Here is a 16,071-nt window from a genome sequence, read left to right on the forward strand (position 1 = left end):
TTCTCTTCTCCCTCTCCTCGCTCTGCTGCGCACTCTCCTCTCTTTCTTCGTTCCTTTCCCCCTTTTTGCTCGTACTGTTACACTTTCTCTGTCCCCCTGGCTTTGTTATTCAGCATGTCTGATTAGCAGGAGCCTGATTGGCTGGCTGCCTGCTCCGAGAGAGATTCCATTCAGTTTACCCCCCACTCCCCCACCCATCCACTCACCCACCCCTCGTCAGGAAATGTGAGCAGGGCTGATGGAAGCTGATAGGCAGGACTGGAGTGTTAGCACCAGTACTGGATGTGACAGCAGGCAGAGGAGCACTTAGCAGCTTATTCAGTGTCCGATTCGGATTCCGGCAAGGATCCAAGCATGGAATGCTGCCGTCGGGCAACTCCTGGCACACCGTTCCTCTTTCTGGCTTTCCTGCTCCTGGTAAATGCCTTTTCATTTCAATACTTAGCTATTGCTATTTAGTCTAGGTGCTGTTGGGGTGTTTTCTGTGTGTGCGTTTGTGTAAGTATGTATGTAGTGTGTATATGTGAATATGTGTATATCTTTATCTTAAAGCTTCAGGTAAAATAATTTACATGGCTTAAAAAAGAAAACAACTCCATCCAGATCTTTAACCCCAACTTCCCAAGCAAAATAAAGTCTGCAAGACTTTCTGGAATTAGTTGCAGGTATGTAGAACTTTGGGATATACTGCATAGCGTTTGTGAGCAGAGAAGTGTATAAATGGTGGTGCGTATGCTTGGAATTTGGATAACAGACATCCTGAAATCAAACTCACTCATTGGTGTTCCTGGAATTTTTTGAAGGATAGTCTGTGAAGGGCTTTCCCCTACTGCTTATTTTGAATATTTTTTCTCTCTCTATGCACATGTGCTCAAGAATAAGGTAGAGTAGGAATGAGAGCCTCTTTGCAGCCAACCCAGATTATAGCTCATAATTGCTGCAAGTCATTTATGGATACAAGTTAATGCTAGTATTTATGAATTGAGGATTATGGTCTTTGATCTTGGATTTACTTTTGAAGAAGAAAAAATATGATGGCTTTTTGTACGGCTGCTTTCCACAGTCACAGCGATAAGATGCTTTGCTCTTGAACATCATCACACACTGCATTTTTTATTCAAAGTAAATGTTCCATTGTGACTCATACTTGATTTTGTGGGCAGAAAATGAACATTTACTGTCCAAAAAAAAATCTACACTCAAATATTAATAGCAGTGCACATTTTTTTAAACCAGAGTTTTCTGGGCAGGCAGCTTAGTAAATCTCGTCTGAATATTTGAGTCCAGTATTTGGATATATTGATTCCAAACAAACGTGATTGTAGCTCTCCCTGTCACATTTATTGCCTGCCAAAACTTCCTCAAAAGGTGACAAGGCAAGTAACAAGGTAAAAATGCAATAAAAAATATTGGTTGCATTGATTCATTCATGATGAAGGAATGTTGTATTCTGATTAGATTCTAATAAATTTGATCTGCACTAAAATTTGAAGAAGGGAAGCAAACCATTTGGTTCAAATTGAAAAACTCCAGGAGGATTCATCAAATAGAGTAATCAGACAGTGATTAAATATTTTACGCATTCCCACTTCATAATAATTTGCATCATTGTAGCCAAGAAATCATAATGCTGTATTGCAAATGCTGCAAATATAGAAATATATTTTCCATTTTTTCATAGAAATTTAAAGGCAGACTGAAATTTAACCATGAATGAAGTGTAAGTTTTAGCTTACAATTTAGCTGTTCTGAGGAATATAAAAAGCAGAATGTTTAGTTGTGCTTAATGACTTGTAGAACAGAAAGTTTATGAAAGGTATCTCATTTTTTCCATATGGGATGTGCTTCTTGTGTATACCATTAGTTTGTCTCATTTTTCCTCCTTTGTGATTTTTTAAAAGTGTGTTATTTTCCCATTATATTGCATTTTAAAGCAAATTACCAGTACACATAAGTTTATTTGATATTTTCTTGTGGAAGTATGATCTCATTATACTTGAGTAAAAGGTTCCCATTCAGGAATAGATTGTTTTGCTTTACCCATTTGGTAAATGCATTATATCTATCTTTGATATCCTGAGTATTCATATACCTATTTGATCATGGAAAATTAGACTTACATAGAAATATGGAGGCTTTGCTTATTTCAGAACTCAAAACATGCTATGTTTAAATTTTAATTGTATTATGAGGAAAAAAATGAAATGAAACCAAGGTTTGTTTTGTGCCTGTATTTAAATGAATTGGGAATCTGAGAGCCGTGCTGGAAAGGAAAGAGAACAGACTGGGAGTGCCTAGATACATCCCTTTGTGGAGTCATGACAGCACTCAGCACTATTAATAGCTGCTGTGCATTGTGTGTCTGTGTGTGCCAAACACCAGGCTGGTTGTTGAAAAGCATTGCAGTGGAGCCTCCCAATAACACTTCACATAAGGCATTTTTAAACCCATTTTATAGATAAGGAAAAATGCTCGTATGTGAAACTGAAGGTCCATAGCAGAGAGAAGACAACTTGAATTTGTTTAGAACTATGGTTGTTAATTGTTTAGCAATGATGGGATCAATGGGGTTAGTTTGATCTGTATTCTTTGTTTGAGATAGTTACACTTTTTGCATAGCATTGGCCATAAAAGATATGAACAACAAGCAGGACACTTGTTAGCCTTTCTCGTTAACCACTCCCTTTGGCTTGGTAACCAAAATTAAATTATTGGTTCAAGAGAAAGTGGCCTTTAACTTGGTCAGTAGTTGACTTAGAACTGAAAAAGTGTGGCACTGCAGCTCAACCTTCAGTCTTCATAGAGAAATTGAATCGGGTGGCTTTTTTACCCCTGTATCTTTTACACATTAACAAGAATCTGTCTACTCTTAAAATTAATTTAAGCAGTCTCTAAAGTTCCCTTTAACTTAATTGGAAAACATTCTGTTTGTTTAGGAGAGAGCCCAAATTCTACCTCAAAATTGCCTTCATTTCATTGATAGCATTGCCATCTGTATCATAACTTGTTTCTTGAATGTGTCTAAATATCAAATGTGGTTCATCCTAAGTTTTATCAAAATCCTTTCCCCTTGGAATATTATTCCTGAGAGAATGAGGTCCCTGCATCTTTTTTGTATCTATTTTAGGGTACCACCATATTTTCATGCAACGTGCATACATTGTAGACTTTGTTTTCCTTCTGGACATGATACCAATCAAAAGTGGTGGGTTCTCTCCCTAATGTGCTCAAATGAGCAATTCCTGAGACACCAGGGCTTCAAAGAAAGAAAGTTTAGTGGTAGGCAGAAAGCAGGAGAGTGGAGGGCCTATTGGCCTACAAATCTGTCTCCCCAAACTTCAATAATTCTGATGGTTTTAGAGTATCGAAAGATGGACAGGTTTTAGGATAGAGTGCAGTGGCTCTAGATGATGTAATCAGATGTGATCTAATTATTGAGCATGCACAGACTGATTACATGCTTAGTCACAGAACTTATGTAAGAAAGTGGTGGCCTTAATATGACAATGGGCATGATTTTTAGTATTATAATGAGGAATAGGTAACTTGTAACTTAACGTTTAAGCTACTGTACATGACAGGAGACCCATTTTGGTTAGATCCAGCTTGGTTTATCAATATAGCTTTGGAATTGGGGTGAGTTAGTTCTGGGCTGACTCAAGGCCCTTCATTAATAAACATTATAGTCTATCTTTAGTGAGCATACGACTAAAGTTGGAAAATTGGATAAAATGGGTACAATGAGGGCCAATCACAAGGTTTTTACAATCACAAGGTCGTAAGATAAAGGCTATGCAGTCATTATCAGAGATCAGGACAACTAATTACAGTTCACCAATTTCAGGTACTTCCTTCTGACTGTTCTAATATACTTAGAATATAAAAAGAAACATCTATATAATGATTCAGTAATCATAAACATCCCCTAAATCCTGACTTTTTGGTTACAACTCCTCCCTCTCATTGATAATTCTCTCAATCTTGAGGGATATCTGGGTGGTGACCATTCTAACTTCTTCATGCTGAAAAGGGGCATTGACATTATACGGTAAAGGAATGAAACTGGTTGTTCTCAGAGACACTGGCACTTCTGGGTTTCAGGGCTTTTCTGGCATAGGAACAATCCAGAGGCTTTACATATCTGAAAAATAAACTTAATAAGCAAAACTTCCATAGAGTCTTAGATAGAACCCAGGGTATTTTTAGGGTGTTCAGGAAAACTATTGGTTGGGGCTTGGCATACTATGGCAGTTTGTAATAGCTGCCTGAAACTTGCATAAGAGTAACCTCCAGAATGACCTCTCAACTCTATTTGCAATCTCTTAGCCACTGAAACTTTATTTTGTTTTATTTATTTTCCCCCTTTTGGTCAACCAATCCCACAATGTCAGGACCAGGCTTATCCCTGGGAATCATGTTCCATGTTTCCAGGGAGACTTATACCCATGAAAGCCATGTCCCATGCAGGGGGGAAGGTAGTAAGTTTATTTGCAGAGTTTGGCTTAGAGGGGCCACATCTGAGCAACAAAAGATGTTCTCTGGGGGTGACTCTTAGGCATTAATTATAAGTAGGCTTAGTTTGCCATTACATATTTGTTTCATAAGGGCAAGCCTCATGATGGAGGGCTTGGCTTATTAAATTGGGACTCCTTGTTGCTTAAGAGAGTAGCAGGAATTCCCCAGGTGGGGAAGTTGAATAGCTCCCTGTATTTTGTCCAGCCCCTCAGGGAACTTTGTAAATACTTTTTCATTTTCTTCCCAGAATACTCTGAAATGCATCAGAGTATTACATTAACCTGTACAGAATATCAAGATTTTATTCCCTATTCTAGGTTCCATGTCAAATAAAGCTGAATTAGGTTGTTTAAATAAACTGACCAGACAGGTTAAATTAGTGTGCTACAGAAAATTTTAATTTTGGACAAAATAAACATCTCTTCCTTCAGTCTCACACAGAAATTAAAGTCTTAAAATACAGACAATATCATCTTTTACCCTGTATTCTGATTTACCTTAGTCTTACCCAGATCAGCTACATTCACATCTCTAATCCGAAGTCTGATCTCTTTTTCAGTTCCTTTACAGTTGCTGTATGGAGTAATGCTGACTTTCAGAGTGGGAGAACTCTAGCTCTGAGTCTCAGGTATCACACAGATACCCAAGTTCTGGGGAACTACCATGTTATAAACAAAGATCAAAGCACCTTGGAACTTAGAAATAACGGTTAGAGCTCAGGAATAAATGTGACTGCTGCAAAAGCTTATAATCTGGGCCCTTATTTTCTTATAAACATTTTCTAAATGAAGCTATTTTCAAAAATCAAAACATTTGACAGTTGTCATATATTAGGATCATTGACTACATACCGCAGCAGAAGTTTGTCCTGTCTCATCTTTACACATTTACCATGGTTGTGTTAATTACTCAGTAGAACATAATTTATATACTTGTCTTGCTTTTTATTTAAAAGTCCCTTTTTGTTGAAGATGAAGTTCTAACTTATGGCTTTCCACATGTATTTTGGAGAAGCATTAGAGCAAAGTAGTGTAACTGACAAGTAAAATGGTTGCTTTCTTGATCTGTAACTTTTTCTAAGAATAACTAAAACTATGACTGAACTACATTATACTGTTTTCTAACATCATGCAGATCAGAATCATGATACAACATAGACAGTGAGAACATTGTCAAGTCTTTAGGAATTTTCTCTAAATATATGAATAACATTTCACCCATACAAATTTAGCTAGCAGAAGGTTAGAAAATCCCTTTTAATTATTGTAAACTTCCTGAACACTTCCTATGTAATAGGTTAAACTATTTTAGTATTTCACTTTTACAAGGTGAAAGAACAAATCTTTTGCAAACATTTTCTTTTAAAATTGAGAAGACTTGTCTTCAGAAACGAAGGATGAAAAGGTCAACATAAACATCAACGTGGATATTATTATGATAGGACATAAAATCTTTGTCTTCTACACAGTGTACTCAGATGGTTAAGAAGAACTTTTTATAACCTTTCATTAAAGCAGACCAACAGTCCACATTATTTTAACAGAGAGATAACTAAACTCCAGTTTTGTATGACTACATGGTTTAACACAAAAAAAACTCTTTAAAAATATTATAAACAGGCTTATCAGTTTTTTTTGGTCAGCACTGACTATGACAGAATTCATTTTTACAAACTATAACTTTCAATATCCATTCAGGTCTTGCCTTACATATTAAAACTAGCCACTTTACTTTAAGACAAACCATGTTTCCTTAGACATGCTTATGAAATTTTAGTCAGCATTAAAAAAAAAATTCCCATTCACAAGCCTTCTGTAATTCCCATATCCATTCAGGTCTTGTTTTACATTCATTTTACTTTAGGACAAAACCGTATTTCCTTAGACAAGCTTATCAAATTTTAGTCAGCATTTGACTACGATAAACAAAATTCTCATAAACCTTCTACAACTTTCCATATCCATTCAGTTCAGCAAAGAAAATTCACTTTTTTACAAACCTTTTACAACAACAAACAAAATTCACTTTAATCAGAAAATATGATCATCTTAGCATGGAGAGTAACCTACAGTCTTTATTTATCCAGACTGCATACAATTAGAAATTAGTTTGATAACAAATTTACAAAGCCTTTTGAACATGTATACTACTTTCCAATAACAGTATTCATGAAGTGGAAAAGAGACAGAGATCCTACAAAATTTATGCTTGGTTTTGGAGTGCAGCCAGGCATTTATATACTTTATACTCGTAACACATAAATGATTACTTCACAATATGCCTAAAATCTCTCGGACCAATAAACCAATTCAGCACTACCTTCAAAGGTCAGAAGAGCCCAAGTTTGAAATATAATCAGCTCCTTAATAATTAAGGGATTTATATCCAAAAAGAACCTCAACTTTTTCTCAACATTATTCCCAAGTACTAAATAAGATCAGGAATATGTTAGTTTACAAAATTTAATTATGACTTCTGAAAAAACGGGTTCAGAGCTCTACCTATTCAAATGCTACCCTCTTATTCAAAGGTCTTTCAAGTGTCGTCTCTTCTATGATAACATTCCCTTAGGTCATTCTTTACATATCTGCCCTTTATCCCCCCTTCTGAATTCCTCCATCAGTTTTACTCCTTTATTAAAATAATTGGCAGATATTTTAAATACTACTGTCTTATGCCTTGGTCCAAGAATATTCCAACTAGAATATAAACTTCTTGAAGCCAAGAAGTACATCTTCCTCATTCATGACAGCACTTACTAACCTGATGAGTAATATATTCAGCAAAAATATACTGACTGACGTTAACAAAGCCACTATAAATCCAAATTCTTACACATACTGGGGTAACAGATGGCAAAGTAATTAAGAAGACAGATTCTTTGAAATCTAGGTAATGAAGGTTACAAAAATCTCATTTATATTTCTTACTAAACTCACCTGCCTCCTTAAGTAGGATATATTTGAAGCATTGGGCTACCCTCATTTTCATTATATTTCATATAAATGTCATCTTTACCATGTGCATTACTCAATTTATGCACCTGTCTAGTTAGGCTACTTTTCAAGAGGAATTTTAAGAATGGACTTATACTAGCTTATTTTATCAATAAGCATATAAATTTAGGGCGAACAAACCTAAGTAGAATAAAATTGTATTTGTTTGATTCAAAAAGTCATCATAAAAATAGGAATTGGATTAGACTTTGTCACTGCAACTTTTGCAGCTATATTTCCTTTTTTATTCCTTCTATTGGAGGTAAAAAAAAAGTCTTTGTTTTCATAATTTCCTAAAATTATGAACAACTTCAAAAACATATTGACCTATTAAGCTCTGGAAAACATACTACAGTTGTTTAATTTGTCTCAAATAAATCCAGGAAAACTTTTTCATAGCTCTGAAGGAAATGACTTTTACTTACTGAAATTTGGCAATTAGAGTTTATTCAATTACTCCCATCACAAGGCTATTTATATTTTAATAATGACTTGTTCCCTACAGTTACCATTGCAAAGGTATTACTGGAAAAAAATAATTTTAGGTGGGGAATACTTCCAGAACAAATATGGCCTATTTGACAGCATTTCTTCTGTGCCTACCATTTCTAATCTCTAGGCCCAGGAGAAAGAATTCTAAACCAAACCCATACCTTCCCCATCTTTCTGCACCCAACACTTCCCCCATAGTTGCCTTAGCTGGTTAGGCCCTGAGGGCAGGGATAGGTGAGATAGAAAGAATGAAGCCTGGTCTGTTGAATTTGGTTTTAAAAGTTTTAAATGAGGGCAGTGAGATTCGAGACCCCTAAGATGGCCATAGTGTTGATGAGAGTTCCTACACCCTTCTCTTAATTGTTTCCATGTATTAGATCTATTTCAATTGAAGATGTGACCCTGATGATTGGAAAAAGTTTTTGCCTTTTCCTGAGGCAGCCCTCTGCTGCCTTAGGGAAATTCCAGGGGTGGTTTCTTTCTAATGTTCAAGTGATTACAGATATTAAAGCTTTAAACCTGGTGCCTAGAGGGTTTTCCCCCCTTGTGGGAGTCCAGAAGTACTAATTTATATATATTAAATATATATATATATATTTAAATATGTATATAAATTTTATATGTATACATACATGTAAGTGCATATTTACATATGTATGCACTTATTTATCTTTAAGGAATTTAAATAGAGTTCTGTAAAAAAATTTTGAGTACTAATTTATATATATATAAGTTCATATATATATACACACACTTATTTATCTTTAAGCAATTCAAATAGAGCTCTATAAAAATTTTTTATTAATTTGCTATTACCATCTGGAGGTACGAAAATATACATTGAACAAGCAGACAGAATCAAATAGAAAGTTAGTCTATGCAAAAAAACAAAACAAAACAAAACAAAAACATGATTATGCTTTTGAAAGGGACGAATAAAGGATTGAATATACATCATTCCATTTCTGCTCTCTTTTGCAGAACAACTGTAACTCTAATAGTGTTCTTTTCTATAGAAACATTTTCAGGCCATTTCTTTCCAGCTTTGTTTATCAATACAGCTTTGGAATTGGGGCGAGTTAGTTCTGGGCTGACTCAAGGCCCTTCATTAATAAACATTAGAGGCTGTCTTCAGTGGTCATAAGAATAAAGTTGAAAACTGGTTTGCCAACGCTGCCTTTTTGCAAAACAGCAGAAATGGATCAGCTTTTATAAAGGGATTTTATTTGTTTACAAAGTTACCATCTTAAGGCCATAAAGTGTCCAAGAAAAGGTGTCCACAACTGGGTACCTTCACTGGAGGATGGCCAGTGGCATCCGGAAAACCTCAGTTAGCTGGGAAGGCACATGGCTGGCGTCTGCTCCAGAGTTCTAGTTTCAAAATAGCTTTCTCCCAGTATGTTCCACTCTAGGCTGCAGCTCTTCAAAAATGTCACTCTTAGTTGCTCTTGGGGAGTTTGTCCTCTCTTAACTTCTCCATAGCAGAAGTTAAGTGGGTTCTTCACAGTGTCCCTCTTGGCTGTAGCAAGCTCGTTCCTTCTGTCTGAGCTTATATAGTGCTCTAGTAAACTAATCAAGGCTCAAGCTGAATGGGCAGGGCCACACCTCCATGGAAATTATCTAAGCAGAGTTATCACCTACAGTTGGGTGGGTCGCATCTCCATGGAAACACTCAGTCAAAGAATTACAATCTGATCAATGCTAATACGTCTGCCCTCACAAGATTGCATCAACGATAATGGCATTTTGAGTACATAATACATTCAAACTGGCACACCTGGGTAAAAATGGGTACAAGTGAGGGTCAGTCACAAGGTTTTTATAATCACAGGGTCACAAGATAAAGGCTGTATAGTTATACAATCATTATCTAAGATCAAGGCAACTAGATTACATTCAGCAATTTCAGGTGTTTCCTTGTGTCTATTCGAATACACTTAGGAAGTAAAAAGAAACATCTATATAATGATTTAGTAATCATAATCATCCCCTAAATCCTAAAAGTTACAGACACAATACGACAGTAGTTCTGATCAAGAAATTTCATCTTCATGCCCATGTCAAATTAGGCCATGTAACACAACTTTCCCAATCTTCCTACTCTGCTCCCCTTTTTCATTCTCCCTCCTTTGTCTCAATTGTTTAGCTCAAAAGGATGTGGCAAAAACCATGACCGGCGATTGACATATGTGTCCATCCAAACTCGAAGTCAAATCACTTCTTGTCAGGAAGGCATTTAATCTAATTTGCATTTGCTCTTTGTTTCTTTTAAGTGGTTTTAAGCTCTTTTGCCTGCTATTGTGGGAGTTGCAAGAGGAATTATAATAAAGTACATGTGTTTTTCTGTTGAATTTCTTTTTCTTCTCTTACTAATTTATACATGGAAACTAGTCAAACATAATAGCCGAATCCCTTCAGTCACTTTGGCACTCTCCTCCACTATTATCTAAGTGGATCTATCTTGGATGGCAAGAAGCAACATTAGCTTGTGGAATGGACGCTAAATCCCTCATTTATAGCAAATTGTGGTCTGTTCCAGTAAGTGTATGTGTATGTGCCTGCCCAAGTGCATGCACAAGCACCTTTCCATAACTCTTTACTCTACATCTATCTCTTATTCCCACACCTGGATTGTCTCTAAATCAAGCTTAGGGATTGTTCACATAAATATGCAGAACATAGGGAGGTGCTTATTTAACACTATTTTTTCCTGTTTTTCTGGTGCTGCTTCATGTCTAGACATGGTCAGCTACATTTTTATTTTCTCAGGCTTCTGTTTTTACTGTTTCAGTCTGTTGAGAGTCACTTTCTGCACTCCATTATTATTTTCATGTGAACCAATTCAATCGCTTCATGAAAGTTAAGGGAAGAATGTCCAATAGTGGTCACTAGTGAACTACAGAACAATCCTGTTACACAAGGAAAGTTTTTCCTTGAAAGATGATGTGGACGTTGAAAACTTTGAGGGAGAGAATGAATAAATGAATGTATATATTTGTACGTTTATGGGATTGTTAATACATGTTGATGCCCCTTTACTAATATAGTAGAAGTGAATTATTCTACTAATATACAATAAGGTAGAAAGCAATTCTCTAGCACAATAAGGGGTAGGCTGTTACTCAGATTTAGGAGCAGCACAAAATTCATTAGTATACTCTAATAATAAAATTAAAGTCAAAGTTTGTGCATTTTTATCAATAAAATGTGTTTAACCCCTTATACAATTTTCCTTTTTTTAAAAAAACTCAGTTTGCCATTTATGGATAAAAACATTTTGGTGCATTTTGCACAAGAATTATGTTAGAATGATACATGGGCTGTTGTTTTGATTCTCCCCTTTATTATACTTTAATCAAAATACAATTATAAACTCCTCCATGGGAAAAACAGTGTCCTGTGCATTTCTGTATTTCCTGAGTACCTAGTAGAGTTCCTTGTATGTACAGACATCAAAACTGTTTGTGAACCAAATTAAGAAGTGAAAGGATTTATAGACCAACACATGATTGCTAGTTCTTTAAATATTCACTGTTTCTTAATTTCAAATGAATAGCCCAAATTATTTGGTCAAGTGAGAGGTCTGCTTTTAATTTGTGTATCTTTCAGTTTCCATGAATGACACTTTTTCAGGTCTGATTATTTGTTTCATTCTGCTCTGCCTTCATTCTGCATATTCTACTGTTCCTTGTGTTCTCATGAGTAGAGTGACCCAGAAGTGACCTCTTCTTAGCATGAGGACCAGAGTCTTTTCTTGAGTGAGAGCATTCCTCAAATCATCATGAATAACCGGCTGCTTAAGTGTGTTGAGATAACCATAGGAAAACGTGTCTTAATCAAGTTTTTCTGTCTTGCTATTGTTGCTAATTTTCTTCTTCTAGAGATCTGGCTTCCAACTTTATGTTTTCACCAGAATGAGACAGGTTCATGTCATTTTCTGTCTACATCATAAAAACATACCATGCAGTTGAATGTTGGCTTGATTGGCAGTACTGGCCCATGAGCGGCTAGGACTGGCATACCAGAGGTGATGTCAGTCCTAAAGGATCCTAATTGAAATAGGCCAGCACAGCTGTGTGGGGAGCCTGCTTGCTAACTGGGGTGAGCTGTTGCTATCAACCCCTTCTTTCCATGAGCTCAAAAATAAATGACTAAATCTCCCCAATTCCTGAACTTCAAGATTAAAACCTACGTTGAATAAAGCTTAACTGTTCACTTTCCCCCTCCCAGGGACTTTGCTAACAGGAACACCCAGCAGGTAGGGCAGTCAGTACTGTTAAAAGTTTTCTGGGCATGTCAGGAAGGTGCTGCCGGAGCTATAATCTGCAGCCAACAGTAATCCCCAGCTTTATTATGTATTGTACTTCCAGAAAATCAGTATTTATATGATCTGCTTCAATCTCTTCCAGTATTTACTAATGTTCTCTGTTTGGGCATAGAAATGTATTTGATCTCATTAACTAATTGTGGTCTTCATTAGAAAAAATGCCTTCATTTCTATGTGTGACCATCCCACCCAAATTCTACTTATGTATAGCTATATTTATAGTCAGTGCTAGTAATAGCTCATGGAAAGGCATTGAATAATTAGCTGTAATCACTACAATTTTTAAATGATAATGTATTATTGTTTTTGAGCTACCTTGCCTTTGTCTCCGTCATTGTACTTCTCATACTCTACCCCTCAAAGCTATGGGTGACAACAGGAAGAGGGACTTGTTCATCCTACCTCTATCAGAATGCCTGGTAATTACATGCCAATAAATACTGTGGAATGAATGAAGAAATGGATAAATAAGAATGACTTGGCAAGAAAAGGTGAAAAGAGGGTAACATACAAGGAAGTAGAGAAATGTGAACAGTCATTTCACATCAAGCATTTCAGTATTTCTGATTATGGTAAAACAAAGTCAATAGTCCTAATAAACTAAAAAGAAAGACATATATTTTGTGTTTCTCTCTTTCTCTTAAGCACACACATACACGTAAGAAACACTGAACAACAATCTCTTTCACTGATGTTAATTAGAATTAATTATTTTGCATTTTACCTTTTTCTAAATACATTAGATTCTCAAGTATTTTTCCTTTTACTAAGTTTGTCCTCAGGAAGAAAATGACGTTTACATTAGCCACAGTTTTATAAAACTTGAAAGTAGTCATAAACTCTCTTTTGAGCAGAGACAGTGCTAGGAATTAAAAATATCCATTTCCTTTACCTACTGGGCACAATAATGAACTGTAATTTCCAACCTTCCCTGCAAATGGATGGTGCCATATGATTGAGTTCTGGTCAGTGGACTAAGATTAGAAGTGTTATATGGCACGTCCAGTCCTGAAATCTCTTATATGACCCCCAAGCACCAAGCACTCTTTCTTCACCTGCCTGTTAGGTGCAGAGACTCCAGCAGAGAATGGCAAAGCAACCAAATGGGAAGAGCCCAAGTCTCTGAATCACCACATGGAACACAGCCCTGCACCACCACTTTCACAGATTCACAGTGTGAACATTCATTTAACCATGAGCAAGAAATAAACCTATATTTTGTTAAAACACTGAAATTTGGGGTGGGGATTGTTAGGCTGAAAACCTTTTTAAGTAACAGATGCTTCAAATTTGGATGCTATGCATACTCCTTTATAAGTAAGTACTAATACCTCTTTCCATTTTTTATATGGGAAAATGGAAATAAGAAGATGTCACATTGTCCTAATGGTGGTTTAGTCTTTGTGGTCTTCAACTTATTGCCTACCTGGAATGTGCTAAGTTGGTGGGGGCATGTGCCATTCCTGCAGGAAAAAATAGGAAAATGGGTCCATTTTATATACATAGAAACTAGGAGTGAGTGGAATAGTAATAAGTAAGAAAAGAACCTGAGGGAGGCAGAGCTGTGGTAAAAGAGTTGGAATCACCTAAAGCAGAGCAGGACAAAACAGCCAGGCCAAGGACACAAAACACAGACCCAAGGGGGAGGTAAAGTAAACAGAAAAAGACATCAAGAAGCAGAAACATAGGTGCAACACTGAAGCTGCTCCAGAGACAGAATGTAACAAAGCAAAGAAGTAAACAAGTAGAACAAGCACAAAGCAAACAAATGTTTCACACAGCAGCATTTAAAGTAAAACACACTTTTTTGCATATACCTAGTCTCAATCTTTGATATATTTTTCTTGAAGGTGTCTGAATGGCATGAAAGAGCACTGGTTTTAAAGTGTAACCAACTGGGTTTAGCAGAATTCCAGCTGCATGCTCTTAGCCGGCTCACGTAACTTCTCTCAGCTTTTGTTTTGCCATCCATGCAATATTGCCCATTCCACCTAACTCTCCAAGATGTTGTGAGAGCTAAATACAGCGTTAGATGGTGAACTGTTTTATTACTTCAAAGTAATATAAAACTTTAAGTGATTAATTCATGTGCAAAGCAATTATCCATCACCAACTCTATACCTAACACAGAGCCAGGCTCCAGGGAAGATAGAAGATTAAGACGCAGTCCTTGCAAAGCGGAGCATGGTAGTTTTTTGTTTTTTTGTTTTTTGTTTTTTGATTTTTATGGTCAGAGTTCATTTTTTTCTATGGGGAATAAAAATTATAATTTTCATTTACCCTACAACCTGGTTCATCTTGTGAATAGCTCTTCAGTACCTGCTTAGATGCTGTTTTATAACCCTCTTATCTGTGTATAAATATAAATTATGGCTCCTCACAGATTTTCAAAGTACTATCTTAGTATTATTGGTCAGTATTTGACTTCAAAAATTCAAAATTATTATTTCTTGTTTACAATTTCTATAGTTCAGAATATCAATTTGGGAAGTAAATTATTTGAAGAGTTTCTAAAATAGTATCATTTCTTCAGGGAAAAACTTTTCTCGAAGCAAATTCTTATCACTGTAAGAATTACCATTATGTGTGACCAATATCCCAGCAGTTTTCAACTGCCTCATAATAATTGGAGCATGATGCTGCCAGACATCACATCAATCTTTAGTAGTTTCTACTACATTGTGCTTACTTTTTCATAACCAAAAAACCATGTTTAAAAAAACACATTCCACTCAGAATTAAATTTCAGTAAGTGCAATTAAAATAACAGTGCATCTTCTATCCTAATTAGATTTTTATCCCAAGTTCTTATTAAAATAAATTAATTACAATGAAACCAAAAAGATCTTTTGCATCGAAAGGGGGAGAGGTAAGAACAGGGAATAGCAGAAAGAGTACGTGAGTGAGTATATGCCATTTATAATACAGGAGATTTATTCCACTTCTCAGGCAAGAAATTGCAAGACTCTAATAGTTTCACCACCTGTGAATTATTTGGGTGCACCTCATAAGCTGGTTCTTTCTTCTATTTGTATAAAGAAATAAGTGGTATGTTCGCCAGTTCTACACTACATTAATTTTCAGGGAGTTTCCATTTTCATCTTCATTGCTTTTTCAGATTTTTTTCCAGAGCTTCTGCCATTCTCCAACTAAAGCTTTGGGTATTTCCCCCTTCATTTTTTTGTCCTGGGACTTTCTTTAAGTCAAGTCAGTTTGTTGGCATAAATATTGGGATGAAAGAGGGAAGAAGTGTGATAACCCAAGATATCCTGACATAAATTCCAAGAGCGCTAAAGAAATGAGACAGGAAATTATGAGCAACCCATTATAAATTCAAACTATCAAATAAAATAAATGTACCTCACTTTGTTTCCATACTGAGGTATGGTAGGGTGTCAGATTTCCAAGCTTGCTTTGCTAGCTATAATTGCAGTCACCATTTGAAGCCTGCCAGGTTATTGTTCAAATATTGTACTTCATCAGAACTAGAAACGAAATTGGGTAATGGAAGCAATAAGAACTACCATTCAAGTGCTGACATGAGATTTGGGGGGAAAGTTTTCTGAAATAACCTGCTTTTTTTCTCGTTATACTTGTTATAACCACTTGTCACTGAGACCTATTGTAATTGCCCTGATGTGCCACACAGTTTTACTTTTCATCTGGGGCTTGTACCTGCTCTGAGATAACAGACATGCTTTGAAATTCCTGTTATGGAGTTAGTTTAATTGACATGTGGAG

General features: G+C 36.0%; 1 protein-coding gene across 3 annotated transcripts in view; it reads left to right on the forward strand.

The window, feature by feature from the left end:
* Positions 1 to 295: 295 nt before the first annotated feature.
* ADAMTSL1 (ADAMTS like 1) overlaps positions 296 to 16,071 on the forward strand; it is a 433,636-nt gene continuing 417,860 nt past the window's right edge. For all 3 annotated transcript variants that reach the window (XM_037797567.1, XM_037797569.1, XM_037797568.1), the window contains exon 1: positions 296 to 417. In XM_037797567.1, coding sequence (XP_037653495.1) covers positions 355 to 417 — 63 coding nt within the window. In that variant the 5' untranslated portion in view covers positions 296 to 354. The remainder of the gene's footprint in view (positions 418 to 16,071) is intronic.

Source organism: Choloepus didactylus, chromosome 10, assembly GCF_015220235.1.
Source record: "Choloepus didactylus isolate mChoDid1 chromosome 10, mChoDid1.pri, whole genome shotgun sequence".
In the NCBI taxonomy this organism is placed as follows: Eukaryota; Metazoa; Chordata; class Mammalia; order Pilosa; family Megalonychidae; genus Choloepus; species Choloepus didactylus.